This window comes from Mauremys mutica, chromosome 9 (assembly GCF_020497125.1).
Source record: "Mauremys mutica isolate MM-2020 ecotype Southern chromosome 9, ASM2049712v1, whole genome shotgun sequence".
NCBI lineage: Eukaryota > Metazoa > Chordata > Testudines > Geoemydidae > Mauremys > Mauremys mutica.
Genome location: NC_059080.1, coordinates 101,247,209 through 101,267,077, shown reverse-complemented (window position 1 = coordinate 101,267,077; position 19,869 = coordinate 101,247,209). Strand labels below are relative to the sequence as shown.

The 19,869-nt window shown below is 49.6% G+C and overlaps 1 protein-coding gene across 2 annotated transcripts in view; it reads right to left on the bottom strand.

Annotated features, from left to right (window-relative positions):
* TPRG1 (tumor protein p63 regulated 1) overlaps nt 1-19,869 on the bottom strand; it is a 103,821-nt gene that overhangs the window by 42,713 nt on the left and 41,239 nt on the right. For both annotated transcript variants that reach the window (XM_045029482.1, XM_045029481.1), the window contains 2 exons: nt 14,715-14,924; nt 12,156-12,247 (listed from right to left, as the gene is read on the bottom strand). In XM_045029482.1, the coding sequence (XP_044885417.1) occupies nt 12,156-12,247; nt 14,715-14,915 (293 nt within the window). In that variant the 5' untranslated portion in view covers nt 14,916-14,924. The remainder of the gene's footprint in view (nt 1-12,155; nt 12,248-14,714; nt 14,925-19,869) is intronic.

The following is a 19,869-nucleotide window of genomic DNA, read 5'->3' as shown; positions in this document are numbered from 1 at the left end:
ATGGGGCAATCCTGATTTTTTGATTCATCAGGGTTAATTGACAGCATAGGCGCCGACTAGGACCAGGGCTGGAGCACCCACGAGGAAAAATTAGCAGGTGCTCAGCACCCACCGGCAGCCAAGCTCCCCGCTTCTCGTCTCCTTCTCCTCCGCCCCCAGCACGCCGCGTTCCTGCTCCTCCCCCTCCTAGTGCTTCACACACACACACACACACACACACACACACACACACACACACACACACACCCCTGCTGCCTAACAGCTGTTTGGCGGCGCTTAGGACTTTCCCGGAGGGAGGGGGAGGAGCGGGGACACGGCGCGCTCAGGGGAGGAGGCAGAGAAGAGGCAGGGCAGGGTTGGGGACTTGGGGTGGAATGGGGGTGGGAAGGGGGCAGGGCTGGGGTAGGAAAAGGCAGGAAGAGGGCAGGGACTTTGGGGAAGGGGTGGAATGGGGGTGGGGTGAGGGCAGTGCAGGGGCGGGAAGAGGTGGGGCATGGGCGGAGCCAGGGGCAGTTGGGGGTCGAGCCCCCACCGGGCAGAGAGGAAGTCAGCACCTATGATTGACAGAATAAATTGAGAGATGCTTTTGGTCTATCAACTAAATAACTAGCCCTGGCCAGAACCACTTTTAAAGATGTGTATTTAAGCTTCAGACAGAGGCCACTGATGGTCGGCAAATACTGCACTTGATGGACAACTGGTCCAGTATAACACATCATTTGCCTGGAGGCCTTTCAGTGCAACACTTGCGGATCTCAATCTCTTTAGCTTCCTGAAGAGAAGGGTATGAGGTGACTTGATCCCAGTCTATAAATACCTCTAGCGGGAGACGGTACCGGAGGTTGAAAGGCTCCATGACCTAACTGTCAAAGGCATAATGGCAGGAGCTAGAAGCTAAAGTTGGACAAATTCAGACGGGAAATGAGATGTAGATAGATAAGATTAAGATTAGATAAAATAGACAGACAGAGATTGATTTTTAACGCTGTGGGTCATTAACCATGGGCACAATTTACCTAGGGATGTGATGAATTCTCCACCAGTTGGAATTGTTAAATCAAAATTAGGTGTCTGTCCAAAATAGACACTCTAGCTCAGGGGTAGGCAACCTATGACACGTGTGCTGAAGGCGTCACGCGAGCTGATTTTCAGTGGCACTCACACTGCCCGGGTCCTGGGCACCGGTCCGGGGGGCTCTGCATTTTAATTTAATTTTAAATGAAGCTTCTTAAACATTTTAAAAACCTTATTTACTTTACATACAACAATAGTTTATTGATATATTATAGACTTATAGAAAGAGACCTTCTAAAAACGTTACAATGCATTACTGGCACGCAAAACCTTAAATTAGAGTGAATAAATGAAGACTCGGCACAGCATTTCTGGAAGGTTGCTGACCCCTGCTCTAGCTCCACCACAAGTTATTGGGCTCAATGAAGAAATCAAGGGGTGACGGTCTCTGGCCTGTATTACACAGGAGGTCAGACTAGATAATCACAATGGTCCCTTCTGGGCTTAGAAAGTGAACATTGAGGTCACTACTGTATATAATCTCTCTACATGCTCATCTGCCCTGGGAAACCATGTAATAAAGACCAGGGTAGCCAACGCACATGTTTCCATCATAGGGAGCTCATAGGAAAATGATGCATTTAATTGTTATCAGAGCCACACACCCGCTATACATTCATTCTGGCCACAGAAGGTATTCCCTGGATGCTGTCACTGCCCAGCCGCCAGACGTTAACATCATGTCTGACACCAGGGCACCAGCAGGCCAGTGTGTTGGTCCCTGGGCTAGGAGACCTGGGAATGGCCATGGGGAGGTGACAGAGGTGGGGACTCAAGTGTGGGGGTGAGGTGCCAGGAACCCCCAAAGAGAGGTCAGTCACCCACAAGGCAGGATTAGGAGCTGAGAAAACCTGGGGATTCATGTGCCGCACCCACAGATACAGCGTTCTTACAGGCACACAAAGAGACACTGACCCTTGGGGGGAAAGGACAGCGCTAACGCCCGGATGCAGACTCTGAGGAGTTGTAGATGGGGATGGCTATAGATCGATTACAGAGACGCTGCTCAGTCACTCCAGAGGCCTGGAAAGGGCCAGTCCATGGCCGTCAAAGGAAAGGCGGCCACTGCCCTCCATGAATGCCTCTAACGCAGGGACACGGGCGCCGGGGCAGAGCTCTGTTTGCACCTGCCCGGTTCCCTGAGATGGTCTCTGCTGAAGGGTCAGAAGCGTTTGCGATTTCCACAGTAGTTAAGGGGAGGGGGAGGGGGATACTGACTGGTATAATAAGGCCACCTCGTGGACTGCACTTAGCAAGCTCGGGCCAGCACCTCTGCCAGGCCAGCGCTGGGCCCTGCTAGCTGAAGGGGATGAGGAGGGATCGTAGCATCATTCTGCCAGGCCCACGTTGGCTGGCAAAGTTTGCTGGAGCACAGCAGCTTTGGGCCACGTCCCACAGACAAGGATAGCCCAGGGGCAGCGTCATAAACAGACAGTTAAGGGTTAATGTCTCTTTTACCCGTAAAGGGTTAAGAAGCTCAATAAACCCGGCTGACACCTGACCAGAGGACCAATAAGGGGACGGGATACTTTCAGATCTTGGTGGAGGGAAGTCTTTTGTTTGTGCTCTTTGTTTGGGGGTTGTTCGCTCTTGGGACTAAGAGGGACCAGACATCAATCCAGGCTCTCCAAATCTTTCTGAATCAGTCTCTCATGTTTCAAAACTGTAAGTAATAGCCAGGCAAGGCGTGTTAGTCTTATTTTTGTTTTCTCAATTTGTAAATGTTCCTGTTTGCTGAGAGGATTTTACCTCTGTTTGCTGTAACTTTGAACCTAAGGCTAGAAGGGGTTCCTCTGATTACCATGTAAAGTATTTTCCATCCTGATTTTACGGAGATAACTTTTACCTTTCTTTCTTTAATTAAAAGCTTTCTTTTTAAGAACCTGATTGATTTTTTCCTTGTGTTAAGATCCAAGGGGATTGGATCTGGACTCACCAGGAATTGGTGGGGGAAGGGAGGGGGGATGGTTAAATCCAAGGGGTTGGATCGGTGTTCACCAGGAACTTGGTGAAAAAGCCTCTCAAGGCTACCCAGGGAGGGGAAGGTTTTGGGGGGACAGAAAGTGATCCAGACACTGACATTTCTGGATGGTGGCAGTGTTACCAGATCTAAGCTAGTAATTAAGCTTAGAAGTGTCCATGCAGGTCCCCACATTTGTATCCTAAAGTTCAGAGTGGGGGAGGAACCTTGACAGGCAGCGAGGGGGCGATGTCACGGTGCTATGCCAGCTCTATGCCATGCGGCAGTGCCTCCCCGCACTGGGATGCATCCCCCCCGTGTCAGATCCAGCAGCCACATGGCCCCTGGCTGCTGCAAGAAGGGACAGGCCCAGAGCAGACAACGCGCACGATGCAGCAGCAGCAGCCCAGGAGCTATTCTGTGCACACTTTGCGGCCTGAGCAAAACGGAACTGGTGCAGAAGTAAGGTAGGGACAGGTGGCGAGCCCATCGTGGGCAGGTTGGGAATCCAGAGCCTCGGCACAGCTTAACTCCGGTGCTCCGGAGAGCAGGGAATTTGGAGCATTTCACCCAGGCACTGGCAGCGCTTTCTGGGCACGGGAGCAGTAAGCGTGGTGGGCTGGGGGAGGAAAAGGGAGGTGCAGCACAGCTGTCTAGTTAGGCACAATGGGCACAGGTGACCCACTCCCTGGCAAACCGCCTGCCCGCTACAGTGACAGGAGAGGGAGACAGGAAGCACAGCACATGGATCTGACGGCTCGATTTTACGGATGGAGAAAACCAAGAGGCGTCTCTCTGAAACATGAAGAAGAGCCGGGGGCAGGGGGCGTTGCAAGCTACTTGCTGCCTTTTTTGTGTGGAGGACAGCGTATGTGTGTGGTTATGGGGAGCGTGTCTCCCCGTCACCCCTCCGTAGGCCAGCCCCTAACTGACACTGACACAGTCTGCCCACAGGCTGGAACGTCAGGCCTGCTCATGATTGTGGTCGTATCATCCTCTAGCAGCTGCAGCCTACAGAAGGAACAGGAACCTGAACGTTCCTACAGAAAACAGCGATTCCTCTGTGGCCCATGTATGACTGGGACCAAGCCTGAGGCCGCTGTTTTGTTGCTTAGCCACTATCCACACTACCTGCCACGGATTTGTTCCTAGGAGTGCCACTTTGTGGTGCTTCTCTAATTAATGAGGAGCCAGATTGGAGAGTGGGTCAGGTGGGCAAGAGCACCAGCTCTAGGGGTCAGTTCCTCTAACATTCCTCCAGGATGAAGAGTATCTGAGAGATACTGATTGCCATCCCCTGGGCGCATGCCTAAACATAGACCCCGAAACCAGGTCAAAATGCAGAACACAGTCCTTGCAGTACGGAACTAAGCAGCAACAAAACAGGCCCCCCCTCCCACTCTCTCTTACCAGCTGTAGGGTGCAGGAAAGAGGAGGCGAGGGGTGGTTGGATGCATGGAGGGTAATGCAGACAGCTGGCTGGTGAGACTGCAGTGATATCGCAGTGGGATGCAGGAAAGCGAAAGCATCTGGATGGGAGTGCACAGCTGAATCTGGGGTCACAGGGCTAAGAGAAGAGACCCATTAATCATCACCGCCATGGCTCGGGCATAAGAAACATATGGAGCTAAATTGTCACATCTCAACAGCCCCCTCCCTCCCGTAGATCCCCTGGGGAGGCAGATCAGCACTGTATATTGCTAAAGCTGTTGCAAGCATCGCAAGGCATTTGGGGGAAGGGTTAAAGGTTTGTGTGTGGAATGGAAGATTCCTTTGCAGGCTGCAGAGGCCAGAGGGGGAAGGAGGAAGAAAGCAGAGAACGGGTTAACTCATCACTCCAGCTCGCTCAGTCAGAAGATAAGGCACCGACTCCAGCCCAAGGCTGCAGCTCACAGCCGACGCTTGGCTCCCTGCCGAGAAAGACGGGGGCCTGGAATCTACCGACCAGCCAGGAGAAAGGAAGATGCAGCTGGACAGACCTGCAGAGGCTGCCCATAACGAGCGAGACAAGCGAAGGCCGCACAGAGGAAAACAAAGAGGACAACAAAGTCTAGCCAGTGTGTTTTGGGAAAGTTGAGGAAACCACAGAAAGTTGGTTTGACTGGAACAAAGAGCATCAGGAGCAGAGGTGCCTGAATGGAACACCCCCAAAGGAACCCAGGACTTGAAACCCTCCTGAGAGCTGGAGCACCTCGGAGATCACAACGGACCCCGGATGACCTGGGCTCAGGACAAGAACTCCCGTCCACCCCTCCCCCTCTTCTTCTTACATTACACGCAGGCTTGGCCAGCCTCGGGTAGTGTGGGTGTGAGTATGAAAGTGGGTTAGGGCTTGGGGCACTAACACTTTCTTCCTTCCTCTGAGTGATGTGGGGGGAACCCCCACCCAGCACTCTCCTCTGTTATTTTATTAATAAAGCTTTAAAACTTAGATAGTTGGTGTGTTTCATCATCTCCTCCCCAAACGATCCTGCGGCCTCAGCCTGATCACCTGACGCCTCAGGCAGATTGGTAACAGAACTCTGTCACAAAATTAAAGGGAGAGCGGGACAATGCACCAGAGAAAGCGACTGCGCAGCAGTTCCGCCTAGCCTACGAACCTCCGTGCTTGGAGGAAATTGGTGTAAGAGGAGTATCGCTCAGCCTCAGAAACGGGAGGGTGTGACCCCCTTTTGCAACCCTGGCAGCAGTGGGCAGGAAGAAGAGGGATAACACACCCCCATCATGTGTGGGGGCTGAAGAGATCCTGTGCCATGTCAGAAATAAAAAGCCAGTGGCTGATATTGGATAGAAGGCTACAGAATTGTGATCATGAACCAAACTCCAAAGGCTAAGCTGGCTCTCAAAGGGCTCCAGACGACAGCAGCTCAACAGACTCGACATGACAAAGTCCAGGTCATTAGAAAGGCAAGGTGGGTGAGTCAGATCTTGTACTGGACCAGTTTCTGTTGGTGAGAGAGACAGGCTTTCAAGTTTACACCCAGCTTCTGGTCTGGAAAAGGTACCCAGAGTGTCATGGCAAAATACAAGGTGGAAGAGATTGTTTAGCACAGTGGCTCTCAACCTTCCAGGTAACTGCACCCCTTTCAGGAGTCTGATTTGTCTTCTATATCCTCCCCCTGCCCCCAGGTTTCACCTCATCTCAAAACGACTTGCTTACAAAATCTGACATAAAAATACAAGTGTCCCAGCACACTGTTACTGAAAAACTGCTGACTTCTTTATTTTTACCACATAATTATAAAATAAATCAATTGCAATATAAATACTGTAATTACATTTCAGTGTATAGAGCAGCAGAAACAAGTCATTGTCTGTATGAAATTTTAGTTTGCTCTGACTTCACTAGTGATTTTTATGGAGCCTGGGGTAAAACTAGGCAAATCTCTAGATGAGTTGATGTACCCCCGGAAGAGCTCTGCATACCCCAGGGGTACACGTGTACCCCGGGTTGAGAAGCACTGCATGATCTAGACCATCCCTGACAGGTGTTTGTCCAACCTGCTCTTAAAAAACTCCAATGATGGAGATTCCACAACCTCCTTAGGCAATTTATTCCAGTGTTTAACCACCCCGACAGTTAGGAAGTTTTTCCTGATGTCCAACCTAAACCTCCCTTGCTGCAATTTAAGCCCATTGCTTCTTGTCCTGTCTTCAGAGGTTAAGAAGAACAATTCTTCGCCTCCTTCCTTATAACAATCTTTTAGGTACTTGAAAACTGTTATCATGTCCCCTCTCAGTCTTCTCTTCTCCAGACTAAACAAACCCGATTTTTTCAATCTTCTCTCATAGGTCATGTTTTCTAGACCTTGAATCATTTTTGTTGCTCTTCTCTGGACTTTCTCCAATTTGTTCACATCTTTCCTGAAACGTGGTGCCCAGAACTGGACACAATACTCCAGCTGAGGCCTAATCAGAAGAGCGGAAGAATTACTTCACAGGTCTTGCTTACAACACACCGGCTAATACATCCCAGAATGATGATTGCTTTTTTAGCAACAGTGTTACACTGTTGACTCATATTTAGCTTGTGGTCCACTATGACCCCCAGATCCCTTTCTGCAGTACTCCTCCCTAGGCAGTCATTTCCCATTGTGTATTTGTGCAGGTGATTATTCCTTCCTAACTGGAGTACTTTGCATTTGTCCTTATTGAATTTCATCCAGTTTACTTCAGATCATTTCTTTAGTTTGTCCAGATCATTTTGAATTTTAATCATAGAATCATAGAATATCAGGGTTGGAAGGGACCTCAGGAGGTATCTAGTCCAACCCCCTGCTCAAAGCAGGACCAATTCCCAACTAAATCATCCCAGCCAGGGCTTTGTCAAGCCTGACCTTAAAAACCTCTAAGGAAGGAGATTCAACCACCTCCCTACGTAACCCATTCCAGTGCTTCACCATCCTCCTAGTGAAAAAGTTTTTCCTAATGTCCAACCTAAACCTCCCCCTCTGCAACTTGAGCCCATTACTCCTCGTTCTGTCATCTGCCACCACTGAGAACAGTCTAGATCCATCCTCTTTGGAACCCCCTTTCAGGTAGTTGAAAGCAGCTATCAAATCCCCCCTCATTCTTCTCTTCTGCAGACAAACAATCCCAGTTCCCTCAGCCTCTCCTCATAAGTCATGTGCTCCAGACCCCTGATCATTTTTGTTGCCCTCCGCTGGACTCTTTCCAATTTTTCCACATCCTTCTTTTAGTATGGGGCCCAAAACTGGACACAGTACTCCAGATGAGGCCTCACCGATGTTGAATAGAGGGGAATGATCATGTCCCTCGATCTGCTGGCAATGCCCCCTACTTATACAGCCCAAACTGTCGTTAGCCTTCTTTACAACAAGGACACACTGTTGACTCATATCCAGCTTCTCATCCACTATAACCCCTAGGTCCTTTTCTGCAGAACTGCTGCCTAGCCACTCGGTCCCCAGCCTGTAGCAGTGCATGGGATTCTTCTGTCCTAAGTGCAGGACTCTGCACTTGTCCTTGTTGAACCTCATCAGGTTTCTTTTGCCCCAACCCTCTAATGTGTCTAGGTCCCTCTGTATCCTAGCCCTACCCTCCAGGGTATCTACCACTCCTCCCAGTTTAGTGTTATCTGCAAACTTGCTGAGAGTGCAGTCCACGTCATCCTCCAGATCGTTAATGAAAATATTGAACAAAACCAGCCCCAGGACCGACCCTAGGGCACTTTGCTTGATACCGGCTGCCTACCAGACATGGAACCATTGATCACTACCCGTTGAGCCCGACGATCTAGCCAGCTATCCTCAATCTATCCTCAAAAGCACTTGCAACCCCTCCCAGCTTGGTATCATCTGCAAACTGTATAACTTTTGTCATAGGACAAAAAAAGGGGGAGGGAAGGTTAGTGGGTTACAGATTGTTGTAATGAGCCATAAATCCAGTGTCTCTGTTCAGCCCATGATTTTTAGTGTCTAGCAATGTTATGAATTTAAGCCCCTAGACTTGTCTTTTGAAGGTGTGCGAGTTTCCTTTGAGGATGAGGACTGATATGTCACATATGGAGTGATCTGCTGCACAAAGTGTTCCCCCCAGGTGATGTGGTGTTTTTGTCTTTTATCATTTTCCTGTGTGAGTTCATTCAAGAGCGTAGGGTTGTCTTGTTTCACCCACGTCGTCATTAGTGGGGCATTTAGTGCACTGGGCGAGGTACAGAGGCACAACAACACTGCCAGGGGTCATTGGACAAATCCTTCAATGGTCTGATTTAGGGCTCAAATCGATTCAGCTAGGGAAAAAAATGTTTTCGGTTCTTGGCGTTGGCTTTTTTCTGAAATGTAGGGCATATTTTTCAAAAGGGCCTAAGTGATTTAGGAACCTAAGTCCCATTTTCAAAAGTGATGGGTCTTAGGTTCCAAAGTGCCCAAGTGATTTTTGAAAATGGGACTTGGACACTTGAAATTTTTACCCAGAGTTTCATCTTGGACAGCTGGAAACAAAATCTAGAAAGAACATGTGCTTGGTTTTGAATGCACTAAGACCCCAACCCTGCAAACCCTTACGCAAGATCAGGTCCCATGCTTGTAAAGTGCCTTTGACCCATCAGGATAAACTGCTCTGTAGAAATTCAGGTGTTTAAATATAAAACTAGGGATGGAATTTCCACAGCCACCTAAAAGATTCATACATTCAAAGGCCAGAAAGGACCATCTAGTCAGACCTTGTGTGTAACACGGGACATCCCCAAAATATTCCTACTGCAGATCCTTTAGAAAAACATCCACTCTTGATTTAAACATTGCCAGTGATGGACGATCCACCATGACCTTTGGGAAATTGTTCTAGTGGTACCCAGTTGCCACTCATTTTAATGCACGCTGGGAATCCATTTGCAGTAGGCAGCTTTCAACGCCAGCATGCAGAAATTGAGACACCGAGGGCTGGGATATTTTGGCCTGTCTTTAGAAGGAATGATGTGGGGTGCCTTTAAATCTCGCACACCCGCCACCCCCAGCACTGCTGAAGTAGCTTAAAAGAAACTCACTGACACATCTTCACAATCAGCAACAAAATACTGTACCTGGACTACAGCAGCCGCCTTTCCCAGCGGCCTCATCATACAGGATGAGTCAGCCTGTCTTCTGACATCCTCCCTGACCAAGCCTGGCTTCACACAGAGAAGAGCAACTCGCATCACAGCTGGTCTGTGCAAACCCTCCCACGGAGGGCTGGAGCTTTTAAAAACATAGCAAATATACGCAAGCTCCTAGAGAGGCCAAAGCAAACAGCAGCCCTGCTAAATGGGTTCCCTAACTCCCGACAGCTGAGCGCAGGCAGACTTGACTAGCTACTTGCCAACCAGGTCACAGGACCACAGCATGGCATCATTAGTGCAAGTAAGCGTGCCCTTAACCACTGATTGCCAAGCAATCTGCTGCATTTGCCATGTACATTCACCGCCATGGCAATATTTACCCCGTCATTAAAAGGCCATTTCACCATCGTTACCAATACACAAGAGGTTTTAGACTATGGAACGTTGCCCCAGGGCTGCTACCTACCAGTCCTTCTCCGCTATTGAGATGCAGATTCTTGGGCTGGTACATTTTGTCCTATAGCCCTTTCTTTTTCTTTTTGCACAGAGTGTGAGGAGGGAGGGAGGCACAGGAGAGAAGAGGGAGGATGGTCCTGTGCTGAAGGGACTCGGGAGTGCAAGTCCTGGCTCCGACCCAGAATTCCCATGTAACCGCCCTATGCAACCTGCCCTGTGTCTCAATTCCCGGTCTGTAAAATGGGGATAAATACTGCTCCTTTTCAGCCACTCTTTGTCATGTCTATTTAGGCTGGAAGCTCTTTAGAGGAGAGACCGACACATACTGTGTGTCTGTGGAGCACCCAGCACAACAGGGCTCTGATCCTGGTTTGGGGCCTCTAGGTTTTGTCGTACTAAAAATAATAGACGATCATCACATTCACCTGGGAACTAATGGGAGGAAGGAGACGGGTGGCAGGAGGGTGAGAGAGCTTTTGTCAACGTTCTCCAGGCATTTGGGGCAAGTGAAAGGTGCTGACAACTGGGAGACTGGCGCCATCTAGCGGCAGACCAGTACAGCCCCAACAGCTGCTCTTTCCCTCCATCCGCCCCACTGTCCTGTCCACCACCTGTTCTAAAAGGACCACTCCAGGTTGCTGGTTCCAGTCCAGCCCTAGCCAGCGGGGAGCCAAACTCACTACTGCCTGGTGGAGCGGCGGAGCTCAGCCTCGTTTCCAGTCACGACAGCAGGCGCGTTACAAGAATCCTCCTCTCCCGCACTGAAGTGGTGTTTCAAGGACGTTACACACCGTGCAGCAGGTGGGAGGCAGTGAATGAACTGTCCTATGGGCCACAGCCTGTCAAGGGCGTGAGCCACTCCAGTGTCCCTCGGGGAGCTGCCAAGCTGGCCTCTGGCTGGTCTCAGTGGAAGTGACTCCCTTGAGTTCCCTGGAGCTGAATCCATTCACACCCACGGAGGGTCGGGCATGATGTCTTTTCAGCTCCTTTCCTGGTGGCAGTCCTAGTGGACTTCTAGAAAGCACCAGGAGGCGACACCACCAGTCTTGGGAAATAGTTTGTGTCTCAGCAGGAGAGGCTGTGATGTCTGGTGCGTGGCTGAGCCCATAATGGCTGTCAAATCCACCTGTGTAACCCTGGCCCTACCAGCCTCTTTCTCTGTACTTTCGACATGGCTCAACTATGTCAGGAGCCACATTAAGTGCTGTTCTCGTCTCGGCTAAACCCAGGGTGCCACCTGCAAAGATCCTTAACTGCAGAACATATCCACTCCCGGGCTTGAATGACATGTCTTCTGTGAGACTGAGGAGTTGTCATTTGCCCACTGCTGGGATCCTTTTAACTAGAAATAAACACAGCAGAGGAGGCAATTTCCAAGTTTCAGCAAAGAGAAGAGCGCTGGCATCAACCTTTTTCTTTTCCTTAAAAGAAACTGCTCACAGAGACCTTCAAAGCAAGATTGGCGATGACTCGGTTTCCCAGTCCCTGCACTAGCTCTTAGAAAATGACAACAGAGGTGCAGATGACCCCAGAATTAACAGTTACATTTACACTGTCTATTCTTTGGTCTGATGATGATGACACCACCACCACCTACCTCTTATCTAGCACTTTAAATCAGCAGATCTCAAAGCACTTGACCCATTTCACAGATGGGGAAACTGAGGCACAGAACAGGACAGTTACTTGCCCAACGTCACCCAGCAAGCCCGTGACAGTGCCAGGAACTGAATGCAGGTCTCCTATACACTGTTGCCAATATAATAAATAACACTTACACAGCACTTACCATCAACATGATTTACAAAACACTAACAAAGGGATCATCGATATTAAGAGACTCTACACAGCTCTTTGTAGCACTACACTGGAGGCACAGGTCCACTTTGTTCTGTGCCTGGAATTCCTCTCTCTTCAGTTTCCCTTTCAACAGGAAGTCATGCTACTAGCTGATGTATCTATGCAATCACTTCTAAAAGCAGAACCCAGAGAGCTTAACCTAGTGTCACTATGTGACACCCCTTCCCTCCCATTGTTGCTTTATTTCTGACAGCCCATAACAAAGCCACCGCCTCAGCCAGTGCCCCATACATCGTGACTACTCACTCGGACAAAAGCCAGAAGCTCTGAGCAATTTCCCCCGAATTCTTGATCACGTGGATTTTTAGATCTTCTATGGCTTGGTCAAATGCTCCTGGCTAGAAAGGGAGAACATCAGAAAAGAATAGTAAGATAAACACGACGGAAAGAAATTACAGCTCAAACACACACGCTCCTCTTATTCTAATCCAAGTCGCTTGAGCAACGCTAAATGCATACAGGTGTCTCCTTCACAGAAAAGTGTCGCATCTCAAGCCTCAGAACTATGGGATCTATTCGGAACATGTTTTTTATTTGGAAATGACTCAGATATCTGCCCTCTGTCTGCCTTCCAGGGGCTGGGGGTTCATCTTGGGGGAAGGGGCGGAGTGGTGGAAGGGCCTGGGATGGAGCAGGGGTCGAGCATGCCCCTGGCAACTCATAAAGATGGCATCTATGGGTCTGATGCAACTGAGTTTGCCAGGGCTCTGAACCACCAGGCCCGGAGGTGCCGGGGCTCTGAACCGCCAGGCCCGGAGGTGCCGGGGCTCTGAACCGCCAGGCCCGGAGGTGCCGGGGCTCTGAACTGCCAGGCCCAGAGGTGCCGGGGCTCTGAACTGCCAGGCCCAGAGGTGCCGGGGCTCTGAACTGCCAGGCCCAGAGGTGCCGGGGCTCTGAACCGCCAGGCCCAGAGGTGCTGGGGCTCTGAACTGCCAGGCCCAGAGGTGCCGGGGCTGAGCCCTGCCAAACTCTGGCACATATTAAGCACTGGCCTTAGTACCAGGGAGGCTTAGACCATCTGCATTCTAGGCAGGCTTAGAGCATTGGCATTATTCGGAAATAAAGGCCGGCTCAAGATGGCAGCATGAAAAGCCAACTCACTCTATGAGCCACCTTGATTTCTGACCAGGGAGATGCTCCCACAGGGAGCACCGTGCCTGCTTCAGACCTCTACAGGGAAGGGAAGGGGTTGATTGTATGCAGGGAAGCTTGGTGTCGATATGAGCCAAACCAGTGTCATACAGGCAACTGCGTCTCAGAACACAATGAGGTACCCAGAGCCTGCTTATTAGAATCCTGCTGCCTACAATAGACTGCAAGTTATAAAAAGGCAACAGGGAACCGTTAATTAAATAGTAAACGATCAAATGGTTTTAGCTCCTTTCATCTGCATATAATTTACATTCTTAAGTTTAAATTTAGAGAAGATTTCTCCTCTCCCCTTCCGGCTTTCGGGTACGATAGCTCGTGGATAGCAATCTGAGGGGAGCTTATAAATACATAGCCAGTGGAGATGAAGTATTGTTCCTTTTGTAAGACACTGCTTTGGATCAGCGGTCTCCGCCACCGAAACAATGGTCCTACTCCCAGCATACCTCAAGTTATTAGCCCTGAGTGCTACTTTTCCATCTAGGAAGACTCTGTATTAAATTGGTATAAGAATTAAGGGCTCAATTAAGCCCAGTGGGAGCTTAAAGCGCTCAGCACTTCCAGGAGCTGCTTAGGATCAGGGGCTAATAGCAAATGTGCTAAACAGTGGGTCGGAGATGGCCGAGGAACGATATTCCACAGAGTGTATGCGCACTCAGACTTTGTGTCTACGAACGTTAAGGAAAGGGCTTGTCAGTTGCTTTAGTTGGTGCCACCTGCATCAGTGAATGATAATTTTCTGATGTTTCCGCTGAGCCTTAGTGGGTTCCTAGACTGAAGGGTGATGGGCCCTCCATAAATACAATAAATTCGACCGAGGCCTTCTCTCCTTTGGGAATTTACTCCCTTTCCAGCCTGCCGGTGGCTAGCGAAAAGAATAGCTTCACCAGAGCAAATCTCAAGTGCAGCAAAGCAAAGCCGTAATTTGCACTCATGCAGGTTACCCAGGGTTCAGACAGGGGACTAGCTACCTTGGTACAAATTGTGGGTTTGTCTGCAAGGAGTTCTAGCCGCTGACTGATAGAACTGAGGCAAAGTCCCACGTTAGACAAGGCCTTTGATTGGATAAAGCTCTCTCATAAGCTATTACTTCTCAGTTATCCTGGGGATATCACACGGTTGGTTACATCAAATTGCATTCCAGACCAGGGCTGCCGAGAGCAGGTTTGGGCCCTGGTGAAAAAAAATTTTTGGGCCCCCCAGCAAGGGCAGACCGGCTAAACAGGGCTGACGAAGCCATCAAAGCCAGGCCCCGGGCCCCCTTCCGGACTGCCGGGCCCTGGTAATTTGTACCGGCTTCCCCGCCCTCTCGTCAGCCCTGCTCCAGACTATACTCTCCAAACACTGAGGAAGTTCTGGTGTGAGCTATACCCCATGCCCATGTGCAGGGAAGATAGTGAGCACAGCTTATGGTGTGTGGGAGTGCCAGCTGGAAATCACGCGTGCCCAGAGGAGACTAGACTCACATGCAGGTCTTTTCCCAATGAACCTAAATCATAGAGGGTCTGGCTCGACTCCTAGCCACATAAAGGTAGATCACTCCAGATCCTCTTGGCAATTCGGGGACTGAATATCCAGGAGGAGAACCCAAGAGCCAAGCCATTCCATGGGAAGTCCGTTAACTAAGGGACACAAACAGAGGTGGGGTTTGCTTACCCTTGTAACAAAGAATTTCCTCATGGCATACTGGTTGGCGTAAGAATTTGAGAAGACAGTAGACTCAGAAGTCACAGATGGGGACTCCTTGCCTCCACTTGGGTTGGACTCTGGAGCTTTTCCATCGCCAGCTTTTCTTTCGCCCGTCTCTTCCATTTGCTCCACCATCTGGAACTCTTGGTTGGGCTCACTGTTAGACATTTCAGCTGCCTAAAAATCAAGCAAGACAGAACAACCAGAACATCTGATCAAATCCTTTGTATTACTACTCAATGAAATGCAAGCGCACGCCAACTGGGCAAAACCAAATGAATGCTTAAACCCTCCATGCTTTTCCATATCTATGGCCTTCAAAATATCATTCTGCTGCATTAGTAAATGGCATTAACATGATAACATCACCTTACTTGTTTGTAGCAGAATTCATCCAAAGATCTCAAAGTGCTCTGTAAATATGAGGTAGGTACATGTTATCCCTATTTCAAACACAGAAAGATGACCTAGGCCACCCAGGAGTGTTGTGGAAAAGCTGAGAACAGAAGCTCGGTTAGCCTGACGAACCCGAAGCCCACATGAGAAGTTCTGCAAAAACAAAATCACCGTTCTCTCCCACCACACAAAAATCAGTGTTATGTTTTATCTATTTATTTACTTAGGTCCTTTTTTGATGATAACATACAGGACTTCCCAATCATCCCCCTTTCTAGAGAGTATGTTCCAGAGGGCAGCATTTGCAGGGGAATAAATGAGGAACGCAGGCCACATTCAGCAGTCAGTGTCCAGCAAATGGCATAGCTGCATGAAAGCCAACCTCAGGCACAGAAAAGGCAAGCAGCAATTTGCACCAGTTGGTAGCAATTAACATACAATATGTGGAAAATCACAGGATGAGCACTCAGATTTTGTTCCCGTTTATTTCTGTGGAATCTCCTGCAGTCCTTAGCATGGACACTTGTTTACCCCAATGATTCACTAAATGGGCATCATTTCAAGCACTTGTCAGACCTAAAACCCAGGGTCTTGGGCTCCTCTGCACCTTCCTCTGATCAGAGGATCGGAATGCAGTCACTGCATCTTGCTCTGGGCAATGCCAAACCTGTTCTGTGTTCATTTCACTTAGCAGGTGTGTGACTAGGAACAGGAGACCCTTGTGGGACCTTTTAGGGTTGGGTCCCTAAACTTGTTTTTCCTGCCTCTAAACCAAATGCTCCTCCCAAAGGCGAGTCAATTTAAGAAGAAAAATCTTTCTTCCCACAGGGAGGACTCGGATATGTATTAAGGACAGAACACCACACAGGAAGGCTAGATGAGCAAGAATGGGTGCCCTGTCTATACTTAGAGAGTATGTTAATTTTTTCCATTAGCATCATCTCTTTTCTCTGTTTTTTTCCCTGCATTTCACTGTTATCATTTTTTATTCTGCTCACTTATTCATCCACTTTGCATGCTGATCTCAGCCACCCAACTCCTGTTTTTCTGTCTCCCCCAGCGGAACACAAATCTAACTGCAGAGATAGTTGGGGGAGGTGTCAACAAAATGGTGTTTTTGTTGGAAAATGCCGATTCTTCAAAACCAAAGAGAGAGCGAGTGAGAGCACACCTCCACACCTGAGCACTCACCTCAGAGGTGGGGCACCTGGGCTCAAGTGCCTACTGTGTCTGATTTTCTTGGGGTGGGTGTGATTTCACTCTCTGGTGTTTGTTAACAAGCTTTGACCGGCCTCATGCAGAATGGGAAAAATTTCCAGAAAACCGCAACAATTTTTCCTGAGACAGAAAAACTATTTCCCACCAACCTTCCCGGTCAGCATTTGAGTTCAAAGCCATGTTTCAGCCTGTTCAAAATTAGGCAAAACAAATTGGCCGAGTCTCGATCGAGTACTGTATTGTGCTTTGCAAAACACAGAATTGACACAGCTCTGTCCCCTGGGGGAGCTTGCCAGCTGAATGGGACAGAGATAGAAAGAGTTAAAGGATGAGGGCAGGAGCAAATAAAGTGATAGAGCTGATGGGGGTAGGACAGTAAATAAAACTTCTGTGTGTGGTTAGTTTATTGCTGGATAGAAGGCTGGTAACTATGGGTGGTGGCTCATGGCATCTCTGCCTGTGAAGTTTACTCCTGGAATACACTGTAAAAATCACCCAGTGCTGACAACAGGTGTTAGCAAGGGGTCCTGAATGTGGTTCAACTGCAAAAAGATGATTGGGGGGGGGTGACTGCGTTACGGTGTCTAAGTACCATCCTGGGGAGAGAATAGCAAGTACTAACGGGCTCTTCAATCTAACAGAGAAAGGCAGAACACCAACCGGTGGCTGGACGCTGACACCAGATAAATGCAATCTAGAATTTAGGCCAGGCATTTGTAACAGTAAGGGTGGTTAGCCACTGGAACAAACTTCTAAGAGATGTGGTGGATTCTCCATCTATTGATGGCTTCAATTCAAGCCTGGCCGGCCTTGCTGGAAGAGATGCTTTAGTCAAACCCAAGTGTGCGGTATACATCACCTCCGCACCAGCATGGAAGGGTTAAGGAGCAGCATGGGGCCAGGATGGCCCTGCCTCTCTGCACTTGCAAATCTGGAGAAAGCATTAATAGGAGACCTGGGCAACCCTGGGGAGGGACCCAACTGTTGAGTCCCCCAGTGGATTCTAACACAGACAGTGACACTCCCAGGGCACTCTGGAGTCAGAGGGGCCCATATCCTGGAGGAAGCTGCTGACAGGTTTTTCTTTTCCTTTCTTTGGTTGAGCCCCATTTGCTAACTGCGGGCAGCTCTGTGGTTTCGCCTGGGACCCCGAGAGGGGACATGGCTCCAGAGGCCTCGGCCAGAAGATTGAGCGCCAGCCCGCTAGAAAGATGCCCCATAACACCTGCTAGGTTGGGGGATAATTGGACTCATGGATGAGCTCCACGTGTGGCTCCTAGAGGGGGTGCTCTACCATTGACAGATTCGTGACCCCAAGTTCTGGGGTAACTCGGGTGGGAGGTCAGAGTAGAAGATCTGATGGTCCCTCTGAGCTTAACCTCTGCAACTCTCTGTGCAGCCTGGGTGCAGACGCTAAGCTTACACCCCAGATTCTGAACTCGGCTGGTCTTTGGCATTGCATTTGCAATTAGCTTTTGCTCAGCTGCGCCCAGGGACGATGCGCACTCTCAGCAACTGGCCATCTCCGCGCTATCAGCCAGGCTGCAGTGCAGACCCCAGGCAAACGAAGGGCTCGCTGGCTTTTTACACCATCAAGAGGAAACGCGGAAAACAAGCTACCTTTTCAGTGCATCATAACTGACGCTAAAAACTGCCCTCAAGCAGCCCGATTCTTTACTGGGACGCAGCCCTACTGCTCTGGTGCTGGCAGGCGGCTATAAAGCCAAGGGATCTACCCAGCGGGGGTTATCCTGGTTTGGTGGAATCCCTCGGTGAGGGAAAGCTAATGAAACCAACTGCTGCCCTGCTCTCGTAGTGGCCCTGGGTGTGGGGCCATGGCCAGGGGGACAGGAGCGTCTCCAGAGCACCGTCCGAATCCCCAGCTGCCATTCCCACCCCAAACGGTTCTACACGCCGCTGGCGGCTGAGCTGTCTCTGCCGGCCGTAGGACTGGGAAGCTCGTTTGCAGAGTTCCCCCTCCCAGAGATCTCATTTTTATTCCAGTACGAGGTAGGGCCAAGAGGCCCCCGCGGAGATCAGACCCCTATTCTTCCGGGTGCGCCGCCCCCTCCCCCTCGCACTGTAAGACACTCCCGGCCTTGAACAGCTGACAGTTTAAGCAGACAAGCTAGACAAAGGATCCGGAAAAGGAAACCCCAGCCAGCACACGGGTGCATCTGAGAACCTGGACTTTCCTTACAGAATGTTGCAGGGTTTACCAGGAAGTGCAGAGTCTGTTGGATTAGCTAATAGACCGGCAGACCCACAGTACATCTGGGATGTGATGCCTCCCAGAAAGATGGTGTGCACCCAATGGAAGCCCTCAGCACTAGGCCCCCAGTCTATAGGAAAGTATCAGAATTTGCAAAAGTTGTGTGTTTTGAACCTGCACTAGGGATATATGCATCAGCTCAGGCCACAAGAGACTTCCTCTGAAGTTATGGCAAAGACACGATATTATTACCCCTGCTTTCCTGCTGTGCTATATAGTGACTCATGAGGCAGATACATCTTCTCCAATAACTCCTTTGCAATCTACATAGTTTGCTTTGGTTCATTTCAAAGGAGGCTCAGCCATTGTCCTCTCTTTACACACAACTTCAGGGAACTTTTAACCTTGAAATTAAGTTAAAGTCCTTTGAACGTTTGCTAATTAACCTGAGGTTGACATTAATCACTTCCTTTCAGCATTTCTGGGTATCTGAACAAATAGACTTCTTCGGCATATTTCAATTGCCTGACCTTTTGCATTGTGAAAGATCTAAGCAACATCTTTCCTAGATAGCTCTTTGCATTTAAATTATGGACTCCCTTACTGGTAAGGTCATTCCCACCCAGCATTGCTGAATTGTGTAAAGGAGGCATAAGGCTCAGGGAAGACCTACCACATAGCATGAATCAAATGAAGACATGAAAGAGCTGACGGTGTGACAGGTTTCTCAGAGCGTGTGACAGCTACCTCCGTGCAACGTGCGTGAGCTTAAATTGCTCTGAGAGCCACCAGCTACATTCCGCTCTCACTCAGCCGCACGATGGGAATAACCCCAAGTAAAGCCACTGCTGCCGTGGCAACCTGTAACGGGCCTTGGGTGCAGGAAGCCACCCCAGCGCTGCGTGGGTCAGCTCTGATCCACGTGGAGATTAGCCACGAGCCTGAGCCCAGAATGGGAGCCTAACCCCAGTGGCGGAGGTTGGAATTCACGCAAGGGCTGGGATAGAGAAGATGCTACCCCAGGCTCACACAGCCAGCTACACCGAGATCGGGCTGGCACCAGCAAGTCCAGTAGCTGAGTTGGAATTTGGGTCCTTCAGCGCTAAAAGCTCTACTAGGGGTTGTACGGGGAGATGTCAGCAAACCAGTAAAGTGCCTGAAACCACTATGGCTTATTGCTAAAAGCAGCCAAGTCAGCAGGCCGTAAAGTGGACTTGTAGCAAACTCAGCTTGACCAAGGCAGGAGGGGAGGGGGTTTCGAATGCCAGTGAAAGGGTAGCTTGACCCCGCCTCCTT